General features: G+C 44.6%; 2 protein-coding genes across 4 annotated transcripts in view; one reads left to right on the top strand and one right to left on the bottom strand.

Annotated features, from left to right (window-relative positions):
• Positions 1-20,291, top strand: part of ANGEL1 (angel homolog 1) — a 30,687-nt gene extending 10,396 nt beyond the window's left edge. For 2 of the 3 annotated variants that reach the window (XM_021403127.1, XM_021403128.1), the window contains exon 11: positions 16,112-20,291. In XM_021403127.1, coding sequence (XP_021258802.1) covers positions 16,112-16,140 — 29 coding nt within the window. In that variant the 3' untranslated portion in view covers positions 16,141-20,291. The remainder of the gene's footprint in view (positions 1-16,111) is intronic. The other variant, XM_021403126.1, reaches the window with a different exon arrangement.
• On the bottom strand, positions 6,527-20,556 carry VASH1 (vasohibin 1). Its single transcript, XM_021403131.1, has 7 exons — positions 20,315-20,556; positions 15,384-15,472; positions 14,267-14,323; positions 13,113-13,187; positions 11,726-12,107; positions 11,219-11,331; positions 6,527-10,620 (listed from the first exon to the last, which is right to left on the bottom strand). Exons 1-7 carry the CDS (start codon positions 20,393-20,395, stop codon positions 10,548-10,550), a joined length of 870 nt encoding a protein of 289 aa, XP_021258806.1. The 5' UTR covers positions 20,396-20,556; the 3' UTR covers positions 6,527-10,547.

Genomic DNA, 20,556 nt, shown 5'->3' with positions numbered 1-20,556 from the left:
GGTGCTCAGTTTTGCTATGAGAAAGGAAAGCAATACTGGACAAACATTTCTAACTTGTTTGCAAATGGGGCACGGAAATCTTGTCCAGCCTCAGGTTTTTTAAGAAGGTATGAGAAGACTAGAAATATCATTTCCTCTTTCTGTGTTATACTGGGGGATTTCCTTATTTTAAATGTTACTTTCTTTATTGAAAAATAAAATTTTTCTAATTTAATGAAAAATGCAAAGTAACTGCAGCACCTTGTGCTCCTGGCAGCTGAACCCTTTCAGGATTTGCTCAGCAAGGCTTTGCTGGCTGGGATGTGAAAGAGGAGAACGTGAATTAGCTACACAGGATAGTAGTAACGAAGGATAAAGAGAGAGGGAAAAGCGTGTCTAGCTGTTGTCTCCCATCGTATCCTCTCATCCCAGAGGTCTGTTTGGCATCAGGGTTTATCTTGCAAAATGGGTTTGGGAACTGTCCCCCTCTTTCCAAGAAAGCAAATACTGTTAATCCTTTACAGCTTATTTCTGTGAACTGTACAAAAGACATGGGGTGTGCCCTCTGTTCTGTCCCCATACAATTTTTAAGAACTGTATGTCCCTTTCTTTGGAGGCCCTGCCCTGAGCTTGATGATCCTTGAGGTCCCTTCCAACCCACGCCGTTCTATGATTCGATGATTCTTTCCCTTGCTGCATGGTGTTGTATTTGCCTGGTGATGCGTGGATGGCTTTTACTACCCCAGCTTGGATAATACGTGTAAGAATCTGCATAAGTGTGCAGGAATCTGGAGGTAAACAAGTCTGCAGCTTTGTTCAACCTAAATTTCAAATGTAATGGTTCTGGTATGGTGCTGGTGTTTGTAATTGGGGAGGGATGCAAAGCTGTGTATTTCTGTAGATGTTTTTTTTCTGAGAGTTGCTCTAATTTCTTCAAGTACTCTCTGATTTTATAATTGGTTTTACTTGTGCAAGAGGGAGAGAGAAATCTGTGCAACCGAGAGCTTTATTTTTCTACCAGGTTGTTCGTAGGTTGCCAGATAGCAATCTGGTTGCAGATAACTCCCATCAGCTGGTAACCTTGTAAAGGAAAACTTGAGATATTGAATGTTTAAAAACAACTGACCAAAAGCAAAACAAAAAACACTGTGACATGTAGCGCTGTCAGTTAACACTGTGACTGTTTGCTTTGGTTGTAACTGCTGGCCCAGTCTGATAGCCAGTTAATGATTGGGGTGTGTGTGTATGTGTGTGTGTCAAAGTCCTCCTGACCCTCTGCCACCTTCCACTCAGACCACAAGCTGTGCACAGTACGCTGTCAGGTGAGCTGGTTGCCCAAGCACAGTGCCACTTTTGTGATGTAGCTGAGCTTGAACGTCACAAATACTTCTTCCATTTCATTTAGGCCAAAGACTTGACTTTCCTTTTGGGTAACTTGCATGAACACATCTCTCAGGGAGGTTTTAAGTTCCAGCTATGTTTTGCTGGAAAATCTGTTTCACAGGTCAGCGTAACACTTTCTCTTTCAGTATATGTGAAATTGTATGGTGTGGACTTGGAACGCTTAAGTTGCTAAACACTGTGGATATGGAGTCAAGTGCTTAGAAACCCCTGGACAATGCCCACAAATCTTCTCCTGCTTCTCTCTGAAGGTCAGAAGGCTCCCAGAGTCCTGCAGCTCCCAAAGCCTTGGCTCACATGTTTTCTTCGGCATTCATAGATGAAACTGTTTCAGAAATGCAGCTCTGATAGTTGGTTGCCATGGATGTTTTGATCGCTGTCCCTGAAGCTCTGGTGTACGCTTACACACAGACCTACAGACTTGGCCTGTTTCAGGAAAGAAAAACTCCTGTTCTAAAACAATTTGAAGTTAGCATCAAATGGATCCAGAGACCTTTGAATGCCTCTGGCTGTTGGAGACTGTAGGGAAAGTTTTTAGATGGGGTGGATGGAAATAGTCCCTGCCACTAACACGGGAACTATTATATGGTTGTAGGAGAAAACAATGCATTCTCTGATGCTTTGAGAATATCACACAGTGATATAACAAGGGACTGTGGTAATGAGCAACTTGTGATGGGAAGCAGAATTAAGATTCCAGATGTAGCTCTTAACACTGTTTCTTGACCAAAATGTGTAACTAGTAGTCATTTATGTAGTTTTCTGATAAGTTCCAGGGAAGCCTGTAAATGGTTATGAAAGTGGAACAGAAATATCTGCTATAGGCGGAAGAAGGAGGTGGACTACCTGTATCATCTTTGCAGTAGTGATGTAGAGCTCGGGGAGATTGGTGCTTATGGAAAGGGATGCCAGAGGTCACTGGCAGTGTGTGTAAATACCCTGTTATGTCCTAAGCTGCAGAAACATGCAGCTGTAGAGGCAAATGCAAATTTAACAGCAGCTTAGAGTGCACCACAGCTACTAGGCTGTATTTAATTATGCCATTTAGATAGAAGTTGGACTTCCTTCTCTTTCTCAGTCTTCAGTTCATCGCTTTGGGAAGATGCCCTTTGTAATCAGTTTTTCCAAATATATGGGATAGAAGGAGCAGTAAACACTATAATTGCTCTAATTTCTGTCCTTCTGTCAGAAAATGAACCTTGACTGCTGCTTGAGATCTAATTTCTCTGTCTTTTCCTTATGAGGTATCTTTCCAACAGCTGTTTTCCCATGACATTGGATGTAAGATCCAATTATCTTTTTAAAGTTACCAATGTTTATTTTTCTGCAGCTGTATTTTTTTCACTTAGAAGCCATGGGAGAATTCTTTAGGACTAAGTCATATTATAAACTCAGTATTTTAATAGCATCAAGCTGTAAGTGGCTTCCTCACCCCTTATCTCTGAAGGGTTTAGTGGGAGGAGTGGGAGCTCTGAAGCCAACACTGAGATAGGAGTAACTCTTGTTAAATAAAAACAAAAAAACTAAAGATGTTCTGTTAGAGCCCTGTATGCAACATCTTTGTAAGGCACAGGAAAACAGAGGGCCTTCCTTCCTCTCCTTTAAAGAGTCTGTTAGAGGATCTGAGAAAAGGTGAGCATTTCAGAGATGCTCTTTTAAGGACAGATCAAGGCGTGCTTTGTGCTCCTAATGATTTTGAGTGATGTTCTTAATTAGCACCTTGCCTATCAGAGCTCTGCTAGAGTGCAATTTCTCCTCCCCATTTTTACCACCTTACTAATGAATGTTTGCTGTATGTACAGTTAGGACTTTGCAAACAGCCAGCGTTCATCCAAATACTGATCCTTTCAGTAGGCTTCCTATTGTGCAATTTAATTGAATTGCTGTCCGTGACCGCCTCCTTACCCAACTGTAGCTGCCTGGGTTGTAGTGTTGTTCATAGTCCTGTCACTGAGATGCACAAGGTGGATGGTCACTGCCATTGAAAGTACTGAGTTTCTGTAGAGAACTCAGCTGCTATAACAATAACAGATACCTGACTGAACAGCCTGAGTTCTTCAAGTTCCTTGCTTTTGTCAGCTGTATGAGCTTGGCCTCTCCTGCTAAGGAGAGCTATCTGCCACTTTCCGCTGAAAACTTCATTCTAGTCTTGAAGCTCTTTTCTCTTTTATTTGTTTACTTCATATCTAGCCTGCACATTCTTGTCCTCTAAGGGAATAGGAATGCTGTATCGTGGAGCCGGAAAATTTTTCCTAACTGTGGTTAGACAAATACTGCAACTTTCAAGGTGCTGAGGTGGCAATGAGCAAAAAAACTGAACTAGAAGTTGGCATGTACTAGAACAAAAGATGCATTTCTTCCATCCAGTCTTTCCTTTTACACACAAAAAAGACTTAGCATCATGCCTTGTTTTTTTTTTCCAGTCTGCACTGACAGTCTGCTGCCTTCTCCAGCAGTCTTAAGTTGATTCATTTACTGACCGCTTTCAGGAGCTGCTCCTGAGCTGGGAACCCCGAATGCAGTATTCTCTCTCTTTCCCAGCCCACCAAAAAAAAAAAAAAAGAAACAAAAAAGTGGGTGTCAACGATTTATTGGAATTAGGATGGAAGTCACTGCCAAAATGAAAATATAAATCAGGAAGTGCAACTTAACTAAATTAATTGAAGTTGCCAATGGCCTGCTAGCCAAGGGATGTCATATGCCTTTCCATAATCTTGCAGTCCTTGTATATACGGTCCTTCTGGGCTTATTCCCACTTTCTCATGGATTTCTACATGCTTCTGTGCATTTTGCAGTCTTGAGCTTCTCAGCGTAGTAGATGACAGTGCTTTTTGGTGTTGTTGTTTTATTATTTTTATTTTACTTTATTAGTGCTTAACTGCTTTTCCCAACAAAGGTTTTTTGCTGATGTCCAAGTAGTATAATCTCTGATATGAAAACCTAGAATTGCAGGAACTATCTGTATCAGGGGGATGGTCGCTGCTCTGCCTTTTTCACCCCTATGGACGCATGGGTCAGGTTACTTGCTGGAGTTACCCAATTTTTGGTGAAATCTTTAAGATGTGGGATAGAGGGTATTTTCAAACAAGCATCTGAAGGAGAAGTTTATAGAAGTTGCAAAGCTTAATTATTTTTTGCTATTATTAAATGCTTAAAGATCAATAATGGAGCATGGAGCAAGAACCTTTCTGCTGCTGCTGAAGCCTGTCATCATCTGGGCTTGGATGACACAGACCATAAAGTCTTACGATGTGATTACTTTCTCTTGTCTGTTCCTACCACCTACTAGGTACTGTGCAATTACTTCCCCTTAAGACAGAAATTGTTTGTATAATTAACTTAGCTAAGAGAGACTACCGCATGTGCCGTACTCCAGAGTGAGAGGGTAGGGGATGTTTATTGCTTTCCTCTGCAGTTGCATATACTGTAAGCTTGCTTGCCTACATCCTTATTACTCATTTCCCTAGAGAATGGGTTTGTTATGCCTAAAAGATGATAGCCTGAATAAAGTTGGATCCCACTTGCTGGGGAAATGCACTGAATATTGCAGCTGACCGTCCTTTATTAACCCGGAATTTGTCTGAGGAGCCCGGGTGAGGTCATTAGTCTGGAAGGCCACTAAACCACGGTGCTTAAACAGAATTGCTTTTCTGGCCAGGAAGGGAAGCTTGATCATATGTTGAAGAGTAAAATTGTGCGAACAGAGGCTTGTGTTAACTCTTAAAATATTGGTTAAAGACTGAAATTATTCCTGCCTCATCTACGGACTTTTACATATCCAGCCTTGCGGATGGTAGTTTAGGAGGAAAATGTGCGTTTTAGCCTTCACCACACAGCCACATAAAAAATTCTTACTGTCTGGCAGCTGCCTTTGTGTACAAACATACTTATCCTTAGATGCTTGATAGAGAATGAAGGTTCTTCTATGTCTTTTTTCCATGATGTTGCAAAAGCGTAGATCGTCTATTCTTAGTTTGTCCGATACCATCACTCAGGGTTGTGCTTTTGACTTCTCAACTAACTGAGCGGGAAGTTTAAATCAGAAAAAAAGACAGCACAGACATCTTGTTATCTCTGCATAAGCTGAGAGCACTACAGAGGTAATTTTATTGTCTAAGTGTCAAAGGAAGCAGGAAGAAGTGTCAACATGAGGGGTATGGGAAGTGCAGTAAGAACTAACTCTAAATAAGAGTTCTGTGCTGGCTACATAAAGACACAGAACTACATCGATTAATTACAAAAAGACACACATGATATGATTCTTAAAGAAAGAAACCTTCAATTTTTTAATTAGTTCTGACCTGTACCAGTGATAGAGATGTAAATGGTTCTGGAGCACCCTATCAGTGCTAGAGTAGAATAGCAATGTGCATGGAAGGGGACCACTGTGGCCCCAGTAGCACCATCTCAACCCTGACCTGGAGGGAGACTCTGCTCTGCAGAGATCATGGGGGGATTCAGTAGCCTTCTTGGCCTAATTGAGTTGCTTTTGAGCAGACAGGGCCGCGGCACCACTGAAGGAGAGTGCTTGTGATACAAGTAAACACCTGCTTGGAAAACAGACAAAAATATTAAATTCTCTTAGGAGTTCAGCTTAGCTGTAGAGGAACCATCTCTACCTTGCTCTGGAAGAGCAAAAACCAAGCTAGGATAGAACTTGCTTCCATAGGTTCAGTTATTAACTCCATGATACAGGTCTTAACATTAATAGGACAACAGTGCAAGACAGCTAGAATACATGGTATTATTTCAGCCAGACTTGCACACTACACGTTGGACATGGGCCCATCCTGCTTATATTTAGTGCCTGATTATCAGAACCCCACTTTAAATACTTAACTTAGAAGAAGCAAGTGGTTAAAGCAACCAGCCACCTGAAGTAATTCTTCAGAACCACTTGAGCAGGGTAAAGCGCATCTGATCCAGACTTGCCCTTTGGCAACAGTAGGATTCTTCTGTTTGTCATGGTTTCTTAAACTGCAGTTTTAAGGACAGTTATGTTTCAGTCTATACAACATCATGTGAGCCCACCTTAAGGGGTAGGCACCTGATTAAGGCTTTCACCTGAAATACTTAAAAAATAATTTAAAAAAACCCCACGTTAAACATCTGATAACAGCAACACAGCTACTGTATGATCACAAACTCTGTTTCAACCACAGTTCTGGAGTCATTTATTCTGGTAGGCATCCAAGCATACTTTGTACTGAGCCATACAGTGGCACACAGGTAAAATAGTCATAGTCAACTGAATAAAAGAACTCCACTCCCAGCTAAAATACTTGCTAACATATCTTAAGTTTCTAAAGACTCATTTAGCTTATCACATTTAAAAAGTTTAAAAAAACAACAACAACAAAAAAACAAAGGCCAGTGTGTCACAGACTGATGAAGACTTGATCCCACTTCTCAGTATTTGATGATATCAGAGCGACACCATGGCAGAAAGTTCTTGGTTTTGCTCACTTACGCTTTTATTCATGAAAAAAATTTGCAAGTGGCCAGCTGTCAAAGGGACTTCTCTACATAAAAATATGAAGAACTCCTTATTTCAAGGATTGCATTTAAGATAGTTTTGCTAGTAGTAGGTCAACATTTGCTCCAGTCACATCTTTCATAGCTGACCTGGACTTCACATACAGCATAGGCAGTATCTATCCAATCTCAGTGTATTGGAGGCAGTTCCCTTCCGCAGGGTTCAGGAGGGCTTGTATGCAGAACAGACATCAGATGGGACCTACTGAATAGTGAAAATTTATACCCCAGAGCTACATGAACAATCATGTTAATATTTAACATTAAATAATAGGACTCCTCAAGAGCCATCGTTTTCATTCAGCAGGCACCAAGGAGTACAAGTTACACCCTACTTCCTTATTTGCATTCCTTCTCTGCAGCTCTAAAGAGAAGAGAAGCTCTGCAGAAGTGTGAGAAAGACTTGCCTCTAGCCTTTTTTTTTTTTTTTTTTTTAAACAGATAAAGGCAGATAGACCAGAAGCCATAGTAGCTGGATGAGGGAGCTGAAGTGCAGAAGCAGGGTTCATTTTTCATTGTACCTTCAAGTTTCTTTAGGGCATAAATCTGGATTGCACTAATCCTCTGTGCCACAGGAGACAGCTGTCTTGTTAGCAAGGCTTAGCAAGGAAGCTAAGCTTTGTATTGATGTGATTCATCTTGTAATAGAGACTGGGGGGGAACAAGAGCAAGAAGGGGAAAATTGGTCATTTTCCGTTTCTTTGCGCTCTCTGTTGAACTGGAGATTCAGAGACAGCAAAGGGCAGGACTTCTTCCACACAGAGAAACACAGAAGGTGGCTTGAAATAGTAACTCTAGTGTCCGTTCCTTCGTCCATCTTAAGGAGTCGATACTAGATACATAAGAAGAATTAAATGACTCCTGATGTACATAACTGTGCAACTAAATCTCAAAAGAGGATATTGTTTCTGGCTACAGCTGGTGAGTGCTCCCAAGGATGAGGATTAAGAGACCTTGAACTCTACCTGTCATTCATTCTTTAAACATCCACTTCCTTGGTTTTCTAAACTATTGGCCTCAGTTACATCCTGCAGGAAAGTGCTTAATTAATGGGTCAAACAAAGCACTTTGTTTTTAGCCATTCTGCCCTGGTGATCTAACACTTCTTAGCATCCCTTTTGCCCTGCTCTTAAGAAAACATCATTAGCATGCAGCTGACCCCTTCACTTACCACATCTTCTCTGAAGTTTTCTCCAACCCAACACACTTCCCCTTCTCTCCAGCTAAAAAAAGCTCAGGTCTGTCCAGCTATTAAACTTGCTCTTTATGAAGCTACTAATTATTTTCAAGAGCTTTCCAGTTACTCTGAGTAAACTAACTTGCCAACCAGAGTCATGGTGTGGATGCATCCCAGTTTCATGTGACTTACAATTTTTTTTTCCTGGATATCTTTCTCTTTAATAAAACCTGACAGTCAGTCTCCTTTGCTGTCTGCTGCTTGTGTTTATTATATAATTCACAGTGGCACCTGAACTTTCAGTCTGTTGCATAGCAAACAGTATGCAAAGGCAGTTTTTGGCTTCCAAATGATCCATATTATTTACAGTTAACTGTGGTACCTGTACAGCTAACGTGATTGTTAGTACTCAGACACTAAAGATGTTAATTTACAGCCACAGAATTGATCAGAAGATGGATTCAACTGGCTTCTTGGCTTGCTACTGCCATCTAATTTCAAATTGTTGTATATAGCTGGAATGCAAGGGAGGGGGCAGATGTTGTACTGCAGTATGGAAACAAGTATCTTCTTCTGCAATAACCTTATTTTGAATCAGTAGCAGGTTATGCCACCACCCTATGTACTGTCCTCCTGGTGATGCAGCATAGCAGGAAAGTACAGACAACTAAGACAGCTCAGAAAGACAGACTGCATGGTATGGATATAGCGCCTGGCAAGTTACATCACAGTTAAGGATGTACAATTAGGAACCTGTAAGGCCTGAGTTAAATCGCTTGTGGGCGGTTCTTTGAGGATTAACACTGCTTTAACTTGGCAGAAGAGCTGATTTGTTTGGGGATAAGAGCCCATTCTCTGCCACCAAAATAGCCCTGCTTATGAGTGTAGCACAACTATCCTGCAAAAAAAATCCTGATGGAGCTGAGCTCCATCATGTTTCTGATGAGTCCACAGGAAAGCATAAGCCCAGTTCTAAGAAAATTATATACTTAGTACTTCAGAAAGTTCAGCTCCTTGTCAGTTTTGTTGTACGACGGGTCTCAGTTTCTTTCCAGGACACTACAACTCTCAAGCTTAAATTTTGCATCCCCAGATCAGTGTATCCAGATCACTTCAAGGCCACACTGTTCTGATTTCTAGCAACTTCAGTTTCCATGTCTTAGGCCTCAAAGAGAGACGTGACAACACTCCAGATTTCTGACAAGCATTGCACAGCTTAATCAGTAGTAAAACACTCCAGTCAAAGCTATTACCAGGCAGAGGTCCAGCCTGATCCTTTGGGGAAGGCTTGCTTAAGTGGTGCTGTTCAATACTGCAGCTCTCCAAGAAGCCAGAACACAAGCACAGCTCTGGAACTGGGATTGGGAACAACTTTCAGGAAGCTCTATGCTGAACTGGTAGGAAAGCAGCTACAATCTCATTGAGCGGGGCTTCCCAACAACAGGTGACTGTAACAAGCACTAACATCAGTGAGGGAGAAACAAGATCCTTGTGGAAAGGAAAAATGCTTGTAAAACCTGTTCAGATCATTAAATTCTTTTTAAGGTATTTACTCTTAAAACTTACACTTCAGTTACTGAAATGCCTTCCATAAGCTTTCACTTTAGCACGTCACTACAAGTTAATAGAAGACTGATAAAGAGAGAACTTAAAGTTCAGGCTGCCAGCCAGTCCCAGCCTCCACTGCTGCGATGACAGATGTCTCTGTGCCTGCTTTCACATGGCAATGGCATGGGCATATCCTGACCCACTTCACCACAAAAAGGACATGCTGCAGCAGCTCCTCAGCATCACAGTGGCTGAAGATTATTATCTGACTGTCTGCTCCCTCAGAGTCAATGAAAGGTACTGAAATAGGATTAAACATATAAGATACAATTTCCCCAGATGAAGATGAGGCCCTTACAAGATCAATAATAAATTGGGCTGAGAAAATTCTGCCCTCTTATAAGAGCATTGCTAAACAAAGCTTTCAGAATGAAAAAGCCAGGAGGTTTTGCACAAGATGTGGGGGTCGGTCATCCCTTTCCAGCATCACTCCTCCTTCTGCCTTGCATGGGCTCAAGACTTCTGTGCAGATAGGGAAGAAGTACTGTTGACGAGATGCTTAATCTTATGTGCTGTCAAATCAAAAAATTGGTAACAAGTCCACTGATCCCACCCGCTTCCTATTGTCCCTGCAGCACACTCCCACGGATGTACTGATCTTTTTATTTCTTTTTAAAAAAATACTTATTTCGGTGAATTAAGGTGGACATCTCTTCCAGAAACAGGCAGGTGAACCCTTTGGGACCCATGGGATCCAGTTCTGGGACTGGCCCACTAGAAAGCACCTGGTAAGATCAGCACTGTTCCATTCCTGCTCCCCTGTCCCCTTTGTCAGAATTGCAGCAGATGGATCCAGGTCCCAGCTGTGGCCAGCAAGAAGTCTGTGGAGCCAGGCGTACAAGCCTCTTCACACCCGGATTTGGTACCCATTGAGATCTGGCATGGCTTTGGAATCAGCAGGCTTCTTCTCACCAGACGGCCTGTGAGCGGAAAGGGTAAGAACTATTCAGGAACTGTTTTTACTGTCAAGAGAGCCTGCACATAGATGGTAGCACAGGAGAAGCATACAGGAAAGCTTCACAGTTAACCTATGCAGCTGAAGGCAGAATTTTTTCATAACCTTCACCAACTCTCCCAGCAATCTCCACAGAAAGAGAACACACATTAGGAAGAATAGAAGTCCACACTGGTACCCCAGATCACTTTGAGGAAAACAGTCCCACTGACCCGTGAGTGGAATCTCTTTGGGGCATAGGTTTGTGAGATACCAAAACTGAGACTCCTAGGCAAATACCAGGTACCAGGATCACTGGCTATTTAAGCAGCCTCCCTCCTCCCCACCTAAACACCAAAAAAACCCACACAACTGCCACCCACGCAGTGACAAACTCACAGTGGTACAGGCTAGGGAAGAATGCTAATGCAAGGTTTGAGAACTCTCCTCTGCTACTGAAAGCCCCAGTAAGAAATCAGATGGATCAAAAAAAAAAAAAAAAAAGAGCAAGGGAGAGTCTGTCAAAACAAACAAACAAACCAGAGATGCACTAGATAGGCCTTCTGGCCAGCAGCCCCACTCACCGTCGGTCCCCACGGCTGTTGCGGCGATGAGGACTGGCCTGACCTCTTTGTGGGGAGGAAACATCTTTCTTTCTGTCCTTGGTGGGAGATGGTGGTCCTGTTCCTTTGCCAATCTGCCGAAACAAACAAAAAAAAAACAGAGTAACATGAGCAGAAAACAACACTAATAGTAACCAGAAAACACAAAGCTGAAGAACTACTAATTAAATGGGAATAAGAGACAAAAAGGCAAGATAAGCAAACCAAAAATACAAAAGCCAGAAAACAAGCTACAATCACAGCTACAGCTTTAAGGAGTGTATACAGTCCAAGGTAATCACAACTGCAGTGACGCCTACGTGTCCATTAGGGGACCAACCTAAGCACAAAGCAGAGCAGCCACCAATTCACACTCCACTCCATCACCGTTCTAAGAGATCCTCTTGCCACTTTATTCCCCCAGCATGCCATAGGCCAGGCAAGACAGTGGATGCTTCAAACTGCTACTATTCCATCCTGTCTGCTCACCTTGAGCCTCATGTCACGGGCATGTCTCTCAAGCTCTTTGCGGAAGTCTTCCCGGCTTAGCTTGTCTAGATCCAGGATGGAATGCTTCCACTCAATCTGCTCCACACTGTGTGGGTCGTGGGACACACAGTGCCCTAGCTTCACCTTTTTGAGCGTGTGCCAGCACCGGCGATACGCCTCCTCGAAGTCAAAGATGAGTTCACTCAGTGTGCGGAAGACGGGTGCTTTGTACATGAGCTCTTCACGTCGGCTGATGCCCAGTGCCCCATAGCGGCCTCCAAAGTTCACCCCCAGCACGATGTGTCGGAAGTAGTTCCCTGAGAAGTGGGTTTTGAAGCTGATGGGGAAACGGTCCAGCGTGGTCATGTTGTTGGTGAGGTAACTAACAGCAGCCACTGTTCAGGAAACAACCAGTGATGCCAGTTGCTTGGTGAGTTGGTTCCCTCTTGCTTCAAACCCTCCCAACCTGCTCAGCACCCTTACTCATTCAGGTATCACACTGATGGGGATTGCTCTCCAGACCAACAGGCTAGCTCATTGCAAGCTGCCCTACTTCGATGAGGAAACCAGACTTGGCCTTTTCACCCAGTCAGTCAACAAAGGGGAGCTGATTTCCAGGCAATTTTGTGATGCAGAAGTTGCAACACCAACACATTTAGTGTACTGTATTGCATAGTTATCAAGCTGCAATGCTATAGCGTTATTCATTAGCTTGTTTTAATCTGTTTTAGTATCTATTATTTCACATGGAAACTGAGGATCCTTCAGTACTCAGACCACCCTTCTGAACCACTCACTTGCCATCTCTGCCCCTCCAGGTGGTTTTGTCAATTTGCATCAGTAATCTATAGCCCAATCTGTAGATGTAGACTATGCATAGACTATGCCTGGGAGATAGCTGGGAAAAACAGGCTCTTGAAGAAGGCACAAGCCTAGAATTAAAGGCATTGCCTAACTTGACAAGCAGTGCTAAATATCATACTGAAGTGACATACGCAATAATTAGATGCTGGGGAGGATCCCCAATTTATCTTAGCATAGAACACATGCAGGCAACATTGCAGTAAGGGAACGATGTTATCCGCAAAGGACCTCCTCACCTAACCCTAGCTAATATTTTTGCCACTTTTATATGTTCCTTAGATCCTTCCTTTCTCTTTTAATTGCTTCCAAAGTTATCCAGAGCAGCACCCCAACTCTGAAGAACTAGTTCTACTACTTTAGAAGATTGTTTGGATTTGGATTTTATTGGTAAGGATTTTGAGGAGAACTGGAGAGGAAAAACAGGGATGTGGAGCTTGGTGACAGTACTATCAGCAGTCTCAAAGCATCAGAGGGGAAAATGCAAGGAGGGTCAGGCATGCACATTTCTGGGAAGAAAGGATACATTCCCAGGATCACAGCTTCCAGGCATTTGATTGGCAGGGCCTCTTTGGTCATTTCTTTGGCCAGATCCATCAGCCTGTGGAGCGGGACAAGGGAAAGATGAGGAGAGTTAGAGGGCTTGCACACTGCAATTATGGCAAGTCCAGCCCTTTTGCAGTATATATGCAACATGGGTTTCCGGGAGAGACAAAGGCCCATTAAGGATAGGGAACAGAAGAACGTATTTTTAGGAAGATGCTAAATCCAAACCTGCTGTCCACCACATATTGTCACTGCTTATGAGGAGCTCCTACAGTGAGTTGTAATAATGCTGCCTACTAGCCCAATGTCTTGTTCCCAAGGAGACCACAGCACAGGGCTCAGTGAGTTCTGGATGGACACTGACATGACCAGAAGCAGAAATCTCAATGGACCAGGGGCCAGCAGTGTTTGCCTCATAAGGCTCAAGGACAGCAAAGGCCTCTTCTATGGCATGAAACAATATTGTTCCACATTCAGTAAATACCATAAAGAAGACATTGCACTGACTACAGAAAAAGACAAGTTCCCATAAGCCTATGGACTAGACAGATAGTAAGAAGCCAGTCTTAAGAGAGTCTTAGTATGCTAGCCAAGAGAACCAATGAACATCAGGTGCTTATCTACAGGAGCTTATCAGGCACAGTTCTTCTCCAAGGTTTGCAGTTGGGAGAATCCTCCTCCTTCAGAGGATGAGACACCAAAGGTTTAGCAAGCCTACATACTGCAAAGGCACTCACAGGTACTATAAAGTTAGCCTTATAAAGATGCTTGGCTTTTACAAGGCTTGTTTAGGGCAGGACCTAGCTTCAGAATCCATCACAAGTTCATATATTGCAATTAGAAACAGGAAGAATCTGCACTTCTCTGAAATATAAATCTGTCATTTTACTTGATCTACTGATTCATGACAACAAAACTTACCGTTGTCCTTGAGAAAGGCCAGACACAGCTCTGCTCAGCCATACCTCAGGCAATACACAATAAAGTCAACTAAGGAAGGGTGGAGCTTCAGTACTGAAAATGGTGACTGTCGTCTAGGCCTTGGCCAGAGGCTTAGTGAACAAACAGTGGGTATAGCAAGGCCCCAACATTTTAAAGCAAGGATTAAGTGTGGTAGAGGCTGCTGGCACTTACCCAGTCAGAGGTCTGCTCTTCTTAATCTCAAAGAATTGTGTCCCAGTGTGATTGTACCTAGAAGCCAGAGGTTAAGGGCTTGGCAGCTTGAAGAGTTTTGAAGAAAACCTGCGCGAAGAACTCTCACAATACTATTCTCACAGCAAATTCAGGATCTCACAAATACAGCACCAAATTCCCATCTCCTTATACCACATTTTTTTCCATTTGTAGTTCTTCCCTATCCCACATTTTTCCCATTCATAGTTCCTCCTTAGCTCCACTCTCCTTCTTTCTTGTCAGTTCTTCTCTTCCTCCTCACCACATACAGGTTTCCACTCCATTTCCCAAAGGTCTATGCTGACAAACCAAGCTCTGCTCATTTTTTCAATTATAAGGGCACAAAATGTTTGATAGATATGTCTGCTCCAGTCTGCAAAGAGCCTTGAAATGTTAATGGTACTTTATTCATAGTCTGACAGGGACCCAGTCTGAGACGGAAACTCCTTAATGGGTGAGAGGTGCCAAAAGGACTGCCTTTCTACCTTTTGCAATGGCTGAAGTCAGGTCTGGCACTGTGTCTCACCACTGAGGTTAGACTACGCTTACATGGCACATACCTGCTATCCAGCATAGCACAGATGGAGAAGCTCTGAACAGAAAGGGGCAGGATACCAGATGCACAAGAGCAGAGTGGCTGACTATCCTTTAAGACAGCCACAGAAGTGAGTGCTCAAGCAGGATGACATGAGAGGCGGTTTTCCCTCCACCACAGCCCATCCAGTAAAGCAGCGCACTGTAGTCCATCTGAGACCCTGCTCTCAGGGTCTTATATATATACATTTTAAAAGAAATATCACTGTAAAGCCAGTGGGCTGATTAATGTGGGTGGTGGGGAAGGGCCCCTGAAAACATGCCATGGAGTGAACAAGATCAGATAGTAACTTGGGCAGAAAAGAAACAAAGCAGCAAAACAAACCATCACCCAAAGCCCAGTTTCCTGTTTTCGGGAAACAAATTTCAGTTCTTCTCCAGCTAAATCAGAATGAGCTTTTCTCTCTTTCACAGGGAAGGAAAATATGTTTGCTTCCTCTTCCTAGGTAATCACATCAGTGACTAAGGTAACAGTAAAGGATACTGAAGCTCCCTGATATAGCGCTGTACAGCTTCCAGGCGCTCAGGGATGGGGGTGGATGGCTGGAACGCAGGCACACTTGGTATGGGAATCTGAAACAGGGAGCAGAACATAAATCACCACTTCTAAACCTCTCCAGCTTCTTCTGAATTCAGTGGCACGTAGCTACATGAAGCACGTTCCTCTAAAACCAACCCTTTTGCTGCCTGAAGTGACTATGCCAGGTACATTTTTCTATTCCCATACTGGAAACAGATTCACTGGTAACAGATTCAGAGAAGCAACACCACAGAGCTGCAAGAGAAAATGCTGGAAAGGGTCCTGCTCTTAGGAAGTATACCTTCTGGTGAAGAATTACATAAAATTAACTAACAAGGCAACATGTAAGGCAGGAATGCTATCACACAAGGGAGCCCGGGCCCATTTGAATAGGCAAACTGGAAGGCACAAAACAAAAAAGGAAGAGAGAGAGGCAAAAGTTGAGAATAAATTCCCCCAAAGCCACTGGAGCAATGGCTTACAACCCTGACTGCCTCCTGGAATCTCAGAGGAGCTGGCACTGACTAGGACACAGGCTGGACAGCATAATGACTCCCTACCTCCTGTGTTTGTTGTTTTGAATTACGTAGTCAGAGAATGACTTCCAAAAGTTCACCATTCAGACTGCTGTCCCATTCTAAGGCCTCAGCCTCATGGGTCCAGTCCAATTTTCCTCTCCATTTTCTCCACAGGGGCTAACTGCAGCTTTGTCAGCAGCTGAGAAAATGTGTGTAAGGAAGGAAAAGGTCCTGTCTGCTCAGCTACAGTGGACGGGCTAGCCAGGATGGCAGACAGCCCCGACGACACATTCATTCAACAAATATAACGGAGAAGACACAAATTTGGTGTGACTGACAGGCTTGCAGAAACAATTCAGCATCTTCCCTCTGAAGGATAGCTCATGCCTTTCACAAACCCATCTGATACCAGACTGTAGCTTTTCACAGCAGTTCGGTTTTTAGCATTTCAGTTCCTGCTCAGAATTCCCCCAGACATGGGCTATCCCCCACCTAAAAAAGCATGAGTCAGAACCAGATCTTCCCTTGGGGCCTTCCACTCTGCTGCACACCAACTGCCTCTGTTGGCTGCAGATTTGTAGCTAGCGGCACTGCTGAGCCATTCATCTTCCTCTGCATGTGTATCTGCAGTCACTCATTTCCATGCCTCCTTCTTCTGCCTTGGGCTGGCAGAAGTGACCAGTGAAACAGGCGAGGCACCTGCACCAGCTGAAAGCTGAGCCAGCGAACATGGCTAGTTCTCAGTCAGATCAGGTTCCTGACCTGGTTTGCCACATGGCCACATGCTGCTTGTGCCAATATGGTACAGCAGACAGGGACTGTCCCTGCCCCTGGAAACTATGTTTTTTTCAGTCTATCTACAACTACCTTCAGCAAGCAAACACTGGGCTAAATTCAGTCTCTACCCATTTCTCTCATTCGTGTGTTGATCTTTCTTTTTTTCTTGAGGTAAGAAAATAGTACCATTTGGCCACTGGTACCCATTTTCCTAGCATCTCTTGGAGGTGCCGCTTTACTATTTCCCATGCCTTGTTTCCGTACCTTGCTTGGAGCAAGCAAAGGCACTTGCAGGAAACACACAGCAGGAGCAGATGTGGAACTGGGTTTGTTAAGCCACAGCAGGAGCAGGGAAGGCTCCAGAGAGTAGCACAGGGATGGAGCCATCTCTGGAACCACGCGAGCTGAGTCAGTTTGGATGCTGGGAGCTGACAACTGAGTCATAGGATATCACTTCCAGGCAGAAACAGCCAGAGAGGTAACAAGCAGACAGTATGACTATTTCACTTTAATTTCTTCAGCTTGGGGACTTTCATGCTTTTGGAATGGAGGCACACTGATTAAGTGCATGTTGACAGCACAGATTAAGGATACTTCTTTCCTCAAAGGACTTAAACACTGACACCGTGTAATGACAACCAGTTCAGCAGGAGACTAGTTAACACAGAGAGCTGCATGCACCTCAAGTAATTAAACTGATGAAAGTACAGTGTGCTCACTTTCTCTCAGATCTGGGCCTCCAGCCCAGACTGGGCTACAGTTTCTTATGCATCTACAGCATTCTACTGGGGCAAGAGAGGAGGAGAGAAGAAAGGTCCCCATCCATCAATCCCACTCTGACAGGATGGGAGACCCTAACGCTTTGTTATTACCTGGCACTATCCACTGTATATCTCTGAAGGCCTATAAATATTAGGCAGTCTTAACAGTCCTCCAGAATGCAAAGAGGAATTAATTTGCAAGAGAAACAAGAGAAAATCAGATCTATTTTGCTCTCCCTATAGTTGCGCTGAAAGCTGGAGAGAGAGCTAGGAAGAGAGCCCAATTTCCAAGAGCACATACCTCTGCCAGGCTTAGCAGAATGAACACATCCTTCGTCCCTCATCACTTGTGTGGAGGGGCTGCATCACCCCACCCTTGGATTCCTGCATGCTGACAGGCTGGCTATATGCATAGGACTGGGCCTGACTTCAGAAAGAAGATCCAGAGAACAACAGATTTTTATATACTAAGTGGGCTATAATGTGCACGAGACAAGAAGGATGGGAGAGAGGCAAAAAGCTCCAGCCTTATCTGTGTCACAAGGGAATGTTTTTGGCCAGCCTAGTTGAGCAACAGCTTCTCTTACAGTGCTTTTATTTATCTGAGCTCCTCCCTAATTTCCCTTTTGTAAGCCATACGGGAGCAATATCAATCCCAGTCATTAGCCTGACTAAAGAAATTGGATTTTCTTCCTCTCTATCCGTACAAACTCATCAGATGCAATACTTCCCATCTTTGCCCTCATAACTACTGCATTTAAAATCCAGCCTTTCTTAAGGAGGCAAGGGCACATCATTTTGTATCTCCATTGTGAAGCTTCAAGCAAAGCAATGCCACACCGTACAGCTAGAAAGGGAACAACTTATGAGACGGTAGCACACTCAACCTTTGCATGCACAGCCAACAAACTGCATCCTGCCAGCCTTGCTTGGTGGACACTCCAAACCTATCAGAAGGAAACCTTCGGCCCCAGGGGAGACCTGTGAACACAGCACCACAGCAAAAGACACAGCCTCAGCAGCTGATCTGTGAACATTTCCACAATGTCTGGCCACAGCCTTACACAATCATCATTTTATGGTATTATGTTTAGTTTATGGACAACTCTTTCAAGAGTTACTTCCTCCAGTACAGGCAAAAATTTGGGAGCAAGCGAATCACTGTCTGACTCCCAACACTTAAAAAGGTGTGACTGCCTTCCAGCACACGAAGAGTATCTGGCCTTTCAGAGGAGCTTGCCCTCCTCATTGCCCTCTCATCTGTTGCGTCAGCCATGCAAAGAAACTTAATGACACAGAGATGCATCTCAAGCAAACCTCAAAGATGAAAACACACCCCCAGAGGGGAGGAAGAGCTAGGGAAGCAGAGTCCATTCATCCTAGCTGCTTCCTGCATCCCTGCATCTTGTCTGTAGGCCCCAGTGAGCTTGGGCATAGCATTTCAGATTGTACAGCGCTGAGCAGAGTTTATAGATCTGGTTCCCAGGGGTGCTAGCAGACACCAAACAACAACAAAAAATGGATAGACCACTTTCATCAGTAATTCCAGAGGAGCACATCCTGCTTGTGTCCCCTGACTGTGACCCTGTAGCACTAAAACTGTAGAAGACCGCCAAGTGAGAACAAAAGCAGAAGTACTTCACATCGTGACCCAGTGCAGAGACTGAGTACAGTATTCCCCTCCCCTCATACACCACACTCCTGTTTGTGAGCTTTCTTCCATTTCCCTCACCAAATCATTCCTTCTGGTCAGGAAATTAAGCACTGCATGTTCTGACCAATCAGAAACACATTTTCAGCTTTCACCCAGGCTCAGGACAAAGTCTGAGGAAATCTGAAAGGGAAAGGAAAAGTCTCGTGGGGTTAGAATAGGGCCTGGAATCAGGATTCAGGATTTGGTCTGGTTGCTGCCATGTAACTCCTCACTGCAAAAAGGAACTTCGATCACACGCATCACCAGAGCTCCCTGTGGTCAGCAGTACAGGTTGCCTGTATACACACCATGTAACTGTGTGGTTGTGCATACTTCAGATTTCCTTCTCAAGGAATGAAGTATTTGCTAAAAAAGCACACGCAGAAAATGCTTCATCTTTCTGTATTTCAGTTTCCTGTGTTAGCATGATGGGAACACTCCCCTCGCTGGCCAGTGGAGCAACACACCAAGTATTCGCAGTGCCTTTTGTTCACAAAACACCAATGGAAAGTGGAAATTTTTCTCCAGCTGAGGTGCAAGCAGATAGCAACAACCACAAGGATTCATGCGTAAACGACTCGGCAGGGCCCAAAGCTACACAAAATGACCATCGCTTCCTCTTTTTATTGAGTTCTCTGCAGCTAGGCCAGGAATACGCTTGGAAACGACACCTGACTCTACACCAGCAAAAAGCTCCGTGCATGTTTGCTAACTCCTCTTACAATACTTGGGCATCAAGGGTCCCTTTTCCATCAGATATGGTTCTGTGCAAGAATTCCTGATGCAAACTGTGCCCAAATCTAACTTCTGATGCAAAGCCTCACCTCCCTCTGTCCCGCTCACCCTCCTGCCTCAAGTGCTGGGACTCCCCAGTCCAACTCCTCATCCTTCCATCGTCCATCCCTTCTCCCACTTTATGGTGGCCCATCTCCCTCCCATACGACGCGCACAGGAAGGCCGTTTATTTTCCAGCACGGCCCCGCGTTAGGAGGGCGATTCATCGGCACCCGGCACCGTGGTGGTGGTGGTGGCAGAGACCCTCGGGCCCCGCTGCCGATCCGCAAGGCCGGGCCCGCGCCGCTGCTCCCGCATTTCGCCTCTTCCCTTCGCGCGCCCCTACGGCCCGGCCCCATCGAGACCCCTCACCTTGGGCAGATCGGCGGCGCCGCGGATGCGCTCCGCCACCCGCTCCCCGTCGGGGTGGATCCTGGCCACATGCCGCCACATCCGCTCCCAGGTGGGCTCGTCCACCGGCAGCCCGCCGCGGTTGACGAAGAAGGGCACGCCGCCGTCGCGCAGGTCCTCGTCGCCCTCCTCCTCCTGCTCCTCCTCCCGCGTCGCCGCCGCCGCCGCTTCGCCGGACGCGGGGAGCCTGGCGGCGGCCGCGG

Source organism: Numida meleagris, chromosome 6 (assembly GCF_002078875.1).
Source record: "Numida meleagris isolate 19003 breed g44 Domestic line chromosome 6, NumMel1.0, whole genome shotgun sequence".
Taxonomy (NCBI): Eukaryota; Metazoa; Chordata; class Aves; order Galliformes; family Numididae; genus Numida; species Numida meleagris.
This window is presented reverse-complemented; position numbering and strand designations above follow the sequence as displayed.

What these genes read in the sequence shown, in the direction of transcription:
- VASH1 (XM_021403131.1), bottom strand. Translation starts at nt 20,395, where the DNA reads ATGTGGCGGCATGTGGCCAGGATCCACCCCGACGGGGAGCGGGTGGCG. An exon ending in AAGAGCAGACCTCTGACTGG is followed by an intron (nt 13,188 to 14,266) that starts GTAAGTGCCAGC and finishes CCCGCTCCACAG; the next exon opens with GCTGATGGATCTGGCCAAAG. An exon ending in AACAGCCGTGGGGACCGACG is followed by an intron (nt 10,621 to 11,218) that starts GTGAGTGGGGCT and finishes TTCCGCTCACAG; the next exon opens with GCCGTCTGGTGAGAAGAAGC.